General features: G+C 48.8%; 1 protein-coding gene across 1 annotated transcript in view; it reads right to left on the minus strand.

The window, feature by feature from the left end:
- Positions 1–13,909, minus strand: part of LOC140188906 (neurexin-2-like) — a 698,418-nt gene that overhangs the window by 294,474 nt on the left and 390,035 nt on the right. The window contains exon 5 of the mRNA XM_072245561.1: positions 10,643–10,944. Within this exon, the coding sequence (XP_072101662.1) occupies positions 10,643–10,944 (302 nt within the window). The remainder of the gene's footprint in view (positions 1–10,642; positions 10,945–13,909) is intronic.

Consider the following 13,909-nt stretch of genomic DNA (forward strand, 5'->3'; position numbering starts at 1 on the left):
GAGGATGCTACCTGTGATTAGAGAGCTTGTCTTATGAGGATAAGTTGAGTGAGCTAGGACTTTTCCCTTTGGAATGAAGGATGATGAGATGTAGAGCTCATCATGACAAGAGGCATTGATCGAATGGACAGCCAAAGACTTTTTCCCAGGGTGGAAATGACTGATACACAGGAGCATAATTTTTCAGTGATTGGAGGGAAGTATAGTGGGGAATTGTAGAGGTGGGTTTTTTACACAGAGTATGTGGGTGTTGCCCGGGGTTGGGGGGAGGTGGTAGAGGCAGATACATTAGGGACATTTCAGAGATTCTTAGATAGGTACTTGGATGACAGAAAAATGGAGGGTTATGTGGTGGGGAAGGATTAGATTGATTTTGGTGGTGATTCGTATGGGCAGAGGGATTCATTTAGTTAGGCATTTAATAACAAGATTTGTTGGTACTGTATGTGCTGATGGGCCGAAGGGCCTGTTCCTGTGCTGTACTGTTCTCTGTTCTTCTGGGGGTGTAGCACTCTATCACAGAGTCTTAGAGCGCCCTACACCACAAGAGTAGGCCTTCTGATCCATCTAGTCCATGCTAACCCTGTTAATTGATCGAGTCCCTTTAACCCACACTTTCTCTCCTGGGACACCACTTGCTGTTGTTGGACATGAGCCTCCTTTCAGAAGAAAATTGGCTCCTTGGAAACTGTGCGGTTGAAGATTGATTTTACAATGGAGTGTGGTTGGAGTTTGAAGCTGGGGGGCCAGGCCTGCTTCAGACGTGGTGATCCTGGTTCAGTAACTGAGTTTGGGAGATCTGGGAGATTTCGGGAGTTTGAGGAGACTCGGTATGTCATCAAAGACACTCGCAAATTTCTACAGATGCACCGTGGAGAGCATTCTGACTGGCTGCATCACTGTCTGGTATGGGGGGGTGGGGAACGGCTACTGCACAGGAATGAAATAAGCTGCAGAGAGTTGTAAACTCAGTCAGCTCCATCATGGGCACCGGCCTCCGTAGTATCCAGGACATCTTCAAGCAGCGATGCCTCAGAAAGGCAGCATCCATCATTACGGACCCCCATCACCCAGGACATGTCCTCTTCTCATTGTTACCATCAGGGTGGAGGTACAGGAGCCTGAAGGCACACACTCAATGATTCAGGAACAGCTTCTTCCCCTCCGCCATCTGATGTCTGAATGGACTTTGGATCCATGAACACGACCTCACTACTTTTTTATTTCTATTTTTGCACTACTTATTTAATATGTATACTTACTGTTATTAACATTTTTTCTATTATTCTGTATTGCATTGTACTGCTGTTGTAAAGCTAACACTTGCCAGTGATATTAAACCTGATTCTGGTGGGGGAACACAGCATGCACTGAAGCAAAAAACAGCAGGAGCTGGAAATTCCTGGCAAGTCAGGCAGCATCTGTGAGGGGAGAAACTCTGAGTATCCCTTCAGCCCAGGGCTCACCTGCCTTGAGGAGGATGTGGATGATCACAGGTCCATTCTGACTACATCCCACAGACAACAGCACTACGCCCGTCAGTATGTGGGGCCCAGCTGTGTACACACCGTCTGCATTCACTTTTCCTACAACTAGGGGACCGGTCCTCAAGGATAGGGGGAGTACATTTAGGATGGAGATGAGGAAGAACTGCTTATCCCAGAGACCGGTGAATCTGTGGAATTCTCTGCCTAGAGAAACTGTACTTCCTGGAGTTCAGGAGAATGAGGGGGGATCCCATAGAAACATTCTGAATGTTAAAAGGCCTGAACAGATTAGATATGGCAAAGTCATTTCCCATAGTAGGGGATTGAAGGACATCCTTTTAGAACTGAGATTCGGAGAAAATACTTTAGTCAGAGGGTGGTAAATCTGTGGAATTTGTTGCCATGAGCAGCTGTGGAGGCCAAGTCATTGGGTGCATTTAAGGCAGAAATAGATAGGTTCTTGATTAGCCAGGGCATCAGAGGGTATGGGGAGATGGCAGGGGAGTGGGGATGACTGGATGAATTGGATCAGCCCATGATTGAATGTTGGAGCAGACTCGATGGGCCGAATGGCCCACTTCTGCTCCTATATCTTATGGTCTTATGAAACAGTAAAGCCTAACACATTAAATAGATGTAAAACACAGTTAGAGAGATTTTTACATAGCAGGGGAATTAGGAGTGGTGGGGAAGAGGCAGGTAAGTGGAGTTGTCTATGGCCAGATCGGCTGTGATCTTATTGAATGCTGGAAGAGGTTTGATGGTCTAGATGGCCAACTCCTGCTGCACCATTCAATAAGATCACAGGGGTCTCCCTGCTATCTATCGGAGACATTTACCAGGTGCGCTGCATACACAGGACCCTTGGTATTATCAAGGATCCCACCCATCCATCCAGCATCCTCTTTGACTTTCTACCGTCAGGCAGGAGACTCTGAAGTATAAAGACAAGAACGGCCAGGATGGGAAACAGCCATCATTCTCATCATTCTCTCTCTTCTCAGCCATCAACTCCCATCATTCCCAGCACATGGTCCATCTCCCATCATTCCCTGCACACGGTCCATCTCCCATCATTCCCTGTACACAGTCCATCTCCCATCATTCCATGCACATGGTCCATCTCCCATCATCCCCCGTACATGGTCCATCTACCATCATTCCCAGCACATGGTTCATCTCCCACCATTCTGTAGACATGGTCCATCTCCCATCATTTTCTGCACACGGTCTATCTCCCATCATTCCCTGCACATGGTCTATCTCCCATCATTCCCTGCAGATGGTCCATCTTCCACCATTCCCTGCACATGGTCCATCTCCCATCATTCTCTGCACATGGTCCATCTCCCATTATTGACAGCACATGGTCAATCTCGCATCATTCGCAGCACATGGTCCATCTCCCATCATTCCCTGCACATGGTCCATCACCCTCCATTCTGTAGACATGGTCCATCTCCCATCATTCCCTGCACATGGTCCATCTCCATTCATTCCCTGCACATGGTCTATCTCCCTCCATACCCTGCACATGCTCCACTTCCCATCATTCCCTGCACATGGTCCACCTCCCATCATTCTCTGCACATGGTCCATCTCCCGCCATTCTGTAGACATGGTCCATCTCCCATCATTCCCTGCACACGGTCTATCTCCCATCATTCCCTGCACATGGTCTATCTCCCATCATTCCCTGCAGATGGTCCATCTTCCACCATTCCCTGCACATGTTCCATCTCCCATCATTCCCTGCACATGGTCCATCTCCCATCATATCCTGCACATGGTCCATCTCCCGCCATTCTGTAGACATGGTCCATCTCCCATCATTCCCTGCACACGGTCTATCTCCCATCATTCCCTGCACATGGTCTATCTCCCATCATTCCCTGCACATGGTCCATCTCCCATCATTCCCTGCACATGGTCCATCTCCCAGCATTCCCTGTACATGGTCCATCTCCCATCATTCCCTGCACATGGTTCATCTCCCATCATTCCCTGCACATGGTCCGTCTCCCATCATTCCCTGCACATGGTCCACCACTCATCATTCCCTGTACATGGTCCATCTCCCTCCATTCCCTGCACATGGTCCATCTCCCGCCATTCTGTAGACATGGTCCATCTTCCATCATTCCCTGCACATGGTCCATCTCCCATCATTCCCAGCACATGGTCCATCTCCCATCATTCCCTGCACACGGTCCATCTCCCATTATTGACTGCACATGGTCAATCTCGCATCATTCGCAGCACATGGTCCATCTCCCATCATTCCCTGCAGATGGTCCATCGCCCTCCATTCTGTAGACATGGTCCATCTCCCATCATTCCCTGCACATGGTCCATCTCCATTCATTCCCTGCACATGGTCCATCTCCCATCATTCCCTGCACATGGTCCATCTCCCGCCATTCTGTAGACATGGTCCATCTCCCATCATTCCCTTCACACGGTCTATCTCCCAGCATTCCCTGCACATGGTCTATCTCCCATCATTCCCTGCAGATGGTCCATCTTCCACCATTCCCTGCACATGTTCCATCTCCCATCATTCCCTGCACATGGTCCATCTCCCTCCATTCTGTAGACATAGACCATCTCCCATCATTCCCTGCTCATGCTCCATCTCCCATCATTCCCTGCACATGGTCCATCTCCCATCATTCACTGCACATGGTCAATCTCGCATCATTCCCAGCACATGGTCCATCTCCCATCATTCCCTGCACATGGTCCATCACCCTCCATTCTGTAGACATGGTCCATCTCCCATCATTCCCTGCACGTGCTCCATCTCCGTCCATTCCCTGCACACGGTCCATATCCCATCATTCCCTGCACATGGTCCATCTCCCATCATTCCCTGCACATGGTCCATCTCCCAGCATTCCCTGTACATGGTCCATCTCCCTCCATTCCCTGCACATGGTCCACCTCCTATCATTCCCTGCACATGGTCCATCTCCCATCATTCACTACACATGGTCCATCTTCCTCCATTCCCTACACATGGTCCATCTCCCATCATTCCCTGCACATGGTCCATCTCCCATCATTCCCAGCACATGGTCCATCTCCCGCCATTCTGTAGACATGGTCCATCTTCCATCATTTCCTGCACATGGTCCATCTCCCATCATTCCCTGCACATGGTCCATCTCCCTCCATTCGGTAGACATAGACCATCTCCCATCATTCCCTGCTCATGGTCCATCTCCCATCATTCCCAGCACATGGTCCATCTCCCATCATTCCCTGCACACGGTCCATCTCCCATCATTCCCTGTACACAGTCCATCTCCCATCATTCCATGCACATGGTCCATCTCCCATCATCCCCCGTACATGGTCCATCTACCATCATTCCCAGCACATGGTTCATCTCCCGCCATTCTGTAGACATGGTCCATCTCCCATCATTTCCTGCACACGGTCTATCTCCCATCATTCCCTGCACATGGTCTATCTCCCATCATTCCCTGCAGATGGTCCATCTTCCACCATTCCCTGCACATGGTCCATCTCCCATCATTCTCTGCACATGGTCCATCTCCCATTATTGACTGCACATGGTCAATCTCGCATCATTCGCAGCACATGGTCCATCTCCCATCATTACCTGCAGATGGTCCATCACCCTCCATTCTGTAGACATGGTCCATCTCCCATCATTCCCTGCACATGGTCCATCTCCATTCATTCCCTGCACATGGTCTATCTCCCTCCATACCCTGCACATGCTCCACTTCCCATCATTCCCTGCACATGGTCCACCTCCCATCATTCTCTGCACATGGTCCATCTCCCGCTATTCTGTAGACATGGTCCATCTCCCATCATTCCCTGCACACGGTCTATCTCCCATCATTCCCTGCACATGGTCTATCTCCCATCATTCCCTGCAGATGGTCCATCTTCCACCATTCCCTGCACATGTTCCATCTCCCATCATTCCCTGCACATGGTCCATCTCCCATCATATCCTGCACATGGTCCATCTCCCGCCATTCTGTAGACATGGTCCATCTCCCATCATTCCCTGCACACGGTCTATCTCCCATCATTCCCTGCACATGGTCTATCTCCCATCATTCCCTGCACATGGTCCATCTCCCTCCATTCTGTAGATATAGACCATCTCCCATCATTCCCTGCTCATGCTCCATCTCCCATCATTCCCTGCACATGGTCCATCTCCCATCATTCACTGCACATGGTCAATCTCGCATCATTCCCAGCACATGGTCCATCTCCCATCATTCCCTGCACGTGGTCCATCTCCGTCCATTCCCTGCATACAGTCCATATCCCATCATTCCCTGCACATGGTCCATCTCCCATCATTCCCTGCACATGGCCCATCTCCCTGCATTTTTTGCTCATGGTCCACCTCCCATCATTCCCTGCACATGGTCCATCTCCATTCATTCCCTGCACATGGTCTATCTCCCATCATTCCCTGCACATGGTCCATTTCCATTCATTACCTGCACATGGTCTATCTCCCATCATATCCGGTATATGGTCCATCTCGCAGCATTCCCTGCACATTGTTCACCTCCCATCATTCCCTGCACATGGTCCATCTCCCATCATTCACTGCACACGGTCCATCTCCCTCCTTTCCCTGCACACGTTCCATATCCCATCATTCCCTGCACATGGTCCATCTCCCAGCATTCCCTGTACATGGAACACCTCCCATCATTCCCTGCACATGGTCCATCTCCCATCATTCCCTGCACATGGTCCATCTCACATCATTCCCAGAACATGGTCTATCTCCCATCATTCCCAGCACGTTCTATCTCCCAGCATTCCCTGCACATGGTCCTTATCCCATCATTCCCTGTACATGGTCCGTCTCCCTGCATTCTCTGCACATGGTCCATCTCCCATCATTCCCTGCACATGGTCCATCTCCCTCCATTCCCTGCACATGGTCCATCTCCCATCATTCCCTGCACATGGCCCATCTCCCATCATTCCCTGCACATGGTCCAACTCCCAGCATTCCCTGCACATAGTCCATCTCCCATCATTCCCAGCACGTTCTATCTTCCAGCATTCCCAGAACATGGTCCTTATCCAATCATTCCCTGTACATGGTCCGTCTCCCTGCATTCTCTGCACATGGTCCATCTCCCATCATTCCCTGTACATGGTCCATCTCCCATCATTCCCTGCACATGGTCCATCTCCCTCCATTCCCTGCACATGGTCCATCTGCCATCATTCCCTGCACATGGCCCATCTCCCTGCATTCCCTGCACATGGTCCATCTCTCTCCATTCCCTGCACATGGTCTATCTCCCATCATTCCCTGCACATGGTACATCTCCCATCATTCCCTGCATATGGTCTATCTCCCATCATTCCCTGCACATGGTCCATCTGCTATCATTCCCTGCACATGGTCCATCTCCCATCATTCCATGCACATGGTCCATCTCCCATCATTCCCTGCACATGGTCGATCTCCCATCATTCCCTGCACATGGTCCATCTCCCATCATTCCCTGCACATGGTCCATCTCCCATCATTCCCTGTACATGGTCCATCTCCCATCATTCCCTGCACATGGTCCATCTCCCTCCATTCCCTGCACATGGTCCATCTGCCATCATTCCCTGCACATGGTCCATCTCCCTGCATTCCCTGCACATGGTTCATCTCCCATCATTCCCTGCACATGGTCCATCTCCCATCATTCCCTGCATATGGTCTATCTCCCATCATTCCCTGCACATGGTCCATCTGCTATCATTCCCTGCACATGGTCCATCTCCCATCATTCCATGCACATGGTCCATCTCCCATCATTCCCTGCACATGGTCGATCTCCCATTATTCCCTGCTTGCGTCTGTTCATTAGTTTGGGGGATTGAGTTCAGGAGCCATGAGGTAATGTTGCAGCCTTGTAAAACTCTGGTTAGACCACACTTGGAGTATTGTGTTCAGTTCTGGTTGCCTCATTATAGGAAACATGTGGAAGCTCTAGAGAGGGCACAGAGGAGAGTTAAGAGGATGCTACCTGTGATTAGAGAGCTTGTCTTATGAGGATAAGTTGAGTGAGCTAGGACTTTTCCCTTTGGAATGAAGGATGATGAGATGTAGAGCTCATCATGACAAGAGGCATTGATCGAATGGACAGCCAAAGACTTTTTCCCAGGGTGGAAATGACTGATACACAGGAGCATAATTTTTCAGTGATTGGAGGGAAGTATAGTGGGGAATTGTAGAGGTGGGTTTTTTACACAGAGTATGTGGGTGTTGCCCGGGGTTGGGGGGAGGTGGTAGAGGCAAATACATTAGGGACATTTCAGAGATTCTTAGATAGGTACTTGGATGACAGAAAAATGGAGGGTTATGTGGTGGGGAAGGATTAGATTGATTTTGGTGGTGATTCGTATGGGCAGAGGGATTCATTTAGTTAGGCATTTAATAACAAGATTTGTTGGTACTGTATGTGCTGATGGGCCGAAGGGCCTGTTCCTGTGCTGTACTGTTCTCTGTTCTTCTGGGGGTGTAGCACTCTATCACAGAGTCTCAGAGCGCCCTACACCACAAGAGTAGGCCTTCTGATCCATCTAGTCCATGCTAACCCTGTTAATTGATCGAGTCCCTTTAACCCACACTTTCTCTCCTGGGACACCACTTGCTGTTGTTGGACATGAGCCTCCTTTCAGAAGAAAATTGGCTCCTTGGAAACTGTGCGGTTGAAGATTGATTTTACAATGGAGTGTGGTTGGAGTTTGAAGCTGGGGGGCCAGGCCTGCTTCAGACGTGGTGATCCTGGTTCAGTAACTGAGTTTGGGAGATCTGGGAGATTTCGGGAGTTTGAGGAGACTCGGTATGTCATCAAAGACACTCGCAAATTTCTACAGATGCACCGTGGAGAGCATTCTGACTGGCTGCATCACTGTCTGGTATGGGGGGGTGGGGAACGGCTACTGCACAGGAATGAAATAAGCTGCAGAGAGTTGTAAACTCAGTCAGCTCCATCATGGGCACCGGCCTCCGTAGTATCCAGGACATCTTCAAGCAGCGATGCCTCAGAAAGGCAGCATCCATCATTACGGACCCCCATCACCCAGGACATGTCCTCTTCTCATTGTTACCATCAGGGTGGAGGTACAGGAGCCTGAAGGCACACACTCAATGATTCAGGAACAGCTTCTTCCCCTCCGCCATCTGATGTCTGAATGGACTTTGGATCCATGAACACGACCTCACTACTTTTTTATTTCTATTTTTGCACTACTTATTTAATATGTATACTTACTGTTATTAACATTTTTTCTATTATTCTGTATTGCATTGTACTGCTGTTGTAAAGCTAACACTTGCCAGTGATATTAAACCTGATTCTGGTGGGGGAACACAGCATGCACTGAAGCAAAAAACAGCAGGAGCTGGAAATTCCTGGCAAGTCAGGCAGCATCTGTGAGGGGAGAAACTCTGAGTATCCCTTCAGCCCAGGGCTCACCTGCCTTGAGGAGGATGTGGATGATCACAGGTCCATTCTGACTACATCCCACAGACAACAGCACTACGCCCGTCAGTATGTGGGGCCCAGCTGTGTACACACCGTCTGCATTCACTTTTCCTACAACTAGGGGACCGGTCCTCAAGGATAGGGGGAGTACATTTAGGATGGAGATGAGGAAGAACTGCTTATCCCAGAGACCGGTGAATCTGTGGAATTCTCTGCCTAGAGAAACTGTACTTCCTGGAGTTCAGGAGAATGAGGGGGGATCCCATAGAAACATTCTGAATGTTAAAAGGCCTGAACAGATTAGATATGGCAAAGTCATTTCCCATAGTAGGGGATTGAAGGACATCCTTTTAGAACTGAGATTCGGAGAAAATACTTTAGTCAGAGGGTGGTAAATCTGTGGAATTTGTTGCCATGAGCAGCTGTGGAGGCCAAGTCATTGGGTGCATTTAAGGCAGAAATAGATAGGTTCTTGATTAGCCAGGGCATCAGAGGGTATGGGGAGATGGCAGGGGAGTGGGGATGACTGGATGAATTGGATCAGCCCATGATTGAATGTTGGAGCAGACTCGATGGGCCGAATGGCCCACTTCTGCTCCTATATCTTATGGTCTTATGAAACAGTAAAGCCTAACACATTAAATAGATGTAAAACACAGTTAGAGAGATTTTTACATAGCAGGGGAATTAGGAGTGGTGGGGAAGAGGCAGGTAAGTGGAGTTGTCTATGGCCAGATCGGCTGTGATCTTATTGAATGCTGGAAGAGGTTTGATGGTCTAGATGGCCAACTCCTGCTGCACCATTCAATAAGATCACAGGGGTCTCCCTGCTATCTATCGGAGACATTTACCAGGTGCGCTGCATACACAGGACCCTTGGTATTATCAAGGATCCCACCCATCCATCCAGCATCCTCTTTGACTTTCTACCGTCAGGCAGGAGACTCTGAAGTATAAAGACAAGAACGGCCAGGATGGGAAACAGCTTCTTCTCCCAGACCAGTAGGCTTCTGAACTAGGAGTTCCCTGCCACCTCGCATTCGAAGTATCATCGGATAATTTGTACTGTACCCTACAAGATTTAATTTATGCACTTTACTTTGTTCATCTATGCGCAATTCATCTGAAGGTTTACTTTCCTAAGTTATTATAATTTATGTGTAATACAGTGCTTTACACCCTGTTCTGGAGAAACATCGGCTCGTTTGACAGTGTACACCTATATAGTTTAATGACAATAGACTTGACTTATGTCCTTTGTTGAGGCATGAGGAATCAGAGGTATGGAGGGAGAGAGCAGGGAGAATGGACCAGCTGAGATAGTATTGAATATCAGAGGTTTGAGGGGCAGAATGGCCTGCTCCCCCCCCCCAGTGTTGCCACTCTCCTGCACGCATCCATGAACATCAGGCCGACAGCTCCCCACCCCACCCCATTGAGCCCTACCCTACCCACCAGTGGATGAGCATCCCCACCTTCAGGTGCCAGTTCTGTTGGGGAAGTCGTGTGATCTGTCCAGAAACGCTGAATGCCACTGTGAACGATCTGTGCTGAGCAGGACTAATGTTCCAAAAACGCGCAGAGAGGCAGAGAGAGGGGAAGGGGGTCTCCCGGGAGGGAGGGAGATGTTTACAGGGGGGTCATTACCTGACGGAGATTGCGTGTGACCCGGACATCGTGCCAGTTATTATCGTTGAACTTGCCATTGACGGGCTCCACCAGCGCCTCGAAGGCCCCCGAGCCCAGGTTGATGACCAGCGAGACGGCGCCGTTCTTCAGCGCCAGGTTGACGTAGTCGGCCGACTTCCCCGTGTGCAGGATCAGCCCGTTGCGCTGCAGCGTCTTGAAGGAGAGCGTGATCTCATCGCTGCTACTCTGGATCGGGTTGTGGGACAGGTCGTAGCAGAAGAACTCTATCCCCTTGAAGGTGGCTACAGATTCCTCTTTGGCTGCAGACAGAGAGAGGGGCAGAGTTAGTCGCCGAGTTGGAGAGTTCAGGTTGATTATCTACAACGTATGTGTCCTGAGATTTAATGTTTTATTGTAGCAAAGATTTATTTGCTGTTGTTGAGATACCTCGTGGAACTGGCCCTTCTGTCCCCTTCAGCCACGACACCCAGCAATCCTCCGAATTAATCCGAACCTAATCATGGGCCTGAACTGTAAAGCATTGTGCTAACCACTCTGCTACGGTGCTGCCCGAGATATACAATTACCATAAATTACAAAGATAAGTACTGCTATAAAAGGATTGCAAGGTATTTAATAATAAATACACAATAACAAATGTACGAATAAGCTCCTCTTGGGCTCCCACCCAGGTACAGGTGTCGATTTTAACCGACGATGACAAACTCTGCCACCTTCATCAGGGATGATGCCTGGGCATGTCGAGTCCGGTGGTATTTATACCCCCGTCATCCCTCCCTCCTGATTGGTTAGTCCTCATCCAATCAGGTTTCTGTTGTCCCACCTCGTTAACAATCAAATTCCAGTTCTGACTTGGAGTGAGACCTTCATCTTTGTTAAAATTACTTTTCTCTAGTTTTATTTCAATGGGTTCCTTCACCAGTCCCAAAAGCCATTAGCACAGCACATAGTAAACGTACTTTGTGTTCATGGACTGATCAGAAATCTAATGATCCAAATGTTCAAAGCAAATTTATTATCAAGGTATGTATATGTCACTGTGTACTACCCGGAGATTCATCTCCTTGCAGGCATTCACAGGAGAGCACAAAACCTTCACACAAATACTGACAAACAACCAATCTGCAATTCAAGAATATGAACAAGTAAATAAATAACATGCGATGTAAGGAATCCTTGAAAGACAGCCTGTAGGTTGTGGAATGAGTTCAGAGCTGAGGTGGGAGTGAAGTTATTCACGCTGGTCCAGAAGCCTGATGGTTGAGGGGCAATAGCTGTTTCTGAACCTGGTTGTGTGAGAACCCCAGGACCCCGTACCTCCTTCCCGGTGGCAGTGATGGAATGAAGGGATAGGTAAATAGGGGGAAAAACAGAGGACAATGATTAACTTGTAATCAATCACCTTGTAAGCACCTTAGCTTACTGCTTTGGACAAGTTTGGACAAGTCAGAAAAAAGCTTTACCCAGCAACCGGTGACGTAATAGTCATTGTTCTCTAAAGATAGGCAAAGGCTCAAATAAGGAACTATGTGATCTTGCAGAAGCAGCTCAAGGTATAGCTAAATATGGGAGGGATGAGGTAACGGCTAGAACGTTCTGGAGAAAAGGGGAAGGGTCAGAACGAGGAACTGATGGGCTAGCTTTGGCTTAAAATAATGATAACCAACTGACCAATGATTATTTTATATCTAATTGTATATTAGCATGTGATTGAAATGATTCTAATATTGTCCAAACTTGTAATCGTAAGATTTCCTGCTACCTGATCAGTGTTATAAATTGTGGGGAATTGTGTAATTCGGGGGCAGCGTCTGGACTGGCTCTTTTGGGAGATCAGCCTGTAACTTCCCCCATAGCAGGCTATCCGTAGAGAATAAAGGTTTGAAAAAGAATTACATGTGTCAGTGTATTTGTGGTACAATTTCTATTGCATTGGGTCCGATCGAGTACGACAGCAGTAGTGAGACAAGAGAATGGCCTGGGTGGTGGGGGTTCCTGATGAGGGATGCTGCTTTCCTGTGGAGGGGAAGAAGCTGTGCCTGAATCACTGAACTGACAGAGGTTTATAAAATTACAAGAGGCATAAATAGACGAGGCAGTCAGCGTCTTCTCCCCAGGATCGAACTGTCAAATGCTAGAGGGCATGCTTGGAACCTTGTGTTCAATCCCGGTCGACTCTTTACAGAAACAGTGTGGAAGCTTTAGAGAGGGTGCAGAGGAGATTCACCAGGACGCTGCCCGGATTAGAGAGGGTGCAGAAGAGATTCACCAGGCTGCTACCTGGATTAGAGAGCATGGGGAAGAGTTAAGCAAGCTCGGGCTCTTCTCTTCGGAGTGAAGGAGGATGAGAGGAGACTTGATAGAGGTGTACAAGATAGTAAGAGGCATCGATCGAGTGGACAGCCAGAGACTTTTCCCAGGGTGGAAATGGCTAATGCAAAGGGGCTTAATTTTAAGGTGACTGGAGGGAAGTATAGGAAGGACGTTTTTTACACAGAGAGTTGTGGGTGTATGGAACACTCTGCCAGGGGTGATCTGACCAATGTATAACTTTCATACACCTTCATTTCCACTCGATCTACGACTACTGGCATTTTCAGGTGGCTATGGACTTGCAGCACAAGATCCCTCTGTACAACAATGCTCTCCGAGGTCCCACCAATATCCATAGATTTGACTTCCCAAAGTGCAACCGCTCTCACTTGTCTGGATCAAACCCCATTGACTATTTGTCTGCACACATTTCCAACTGGTCTAGATCCTACTGCGTACTTCCACAGACTGCCTCACCAACCACAGCTCTGCCAATTTCTTATGCCATCTTCAAGCCTTCTGATCAGAACATCCACAATTTCATCAGAATCATATCTCACACAGCGAAATTCACAGCAATGACCCCTGTGGAACACCACTGGTCACAGCCTTCTGGACGCACCCCTCCCTGTGACACACTCCACTGACACATACGTCCCCGTCACACACTTCCCCGACACAATCCTCCCCACGATGGACTTCCCTCCCCAAGACACATCCTTCCAAACTCGCCCCTCCCCGTGGCAAATTCTCCTCGACACACCCTTTCTCCTAACACACACTTTAATGTTACACCCCTTACAACATCCCTTTCTTTCTCTCCCATCTCTCTCTGCTTTTTTCCCTCTCTCCCCCCTTTGCCTTCTCATCCCCTTTCTCTCCCCATCTCGCTCCCTTTCTCCCCCACCTGCTCTCCCCATCTCCCTTCCCCTCTCCCTTTCCATCTCTCAC

Source organism: Mobula birostris, chromosome 28 (assembly GCF_030028105.1).
Source record: "Mobula birostris isolate sMobBir1 chromosome 28, sMobBir1.hap1, whole genome shotgun sequence".
Taxonomy (NCBI): domain Eukaryota; kingdom Metazoa; phylum Chordata; class Chondrichthyes; order Myliobatiformes; family Myliobatidae; genus Mobula; species Mobula birostris.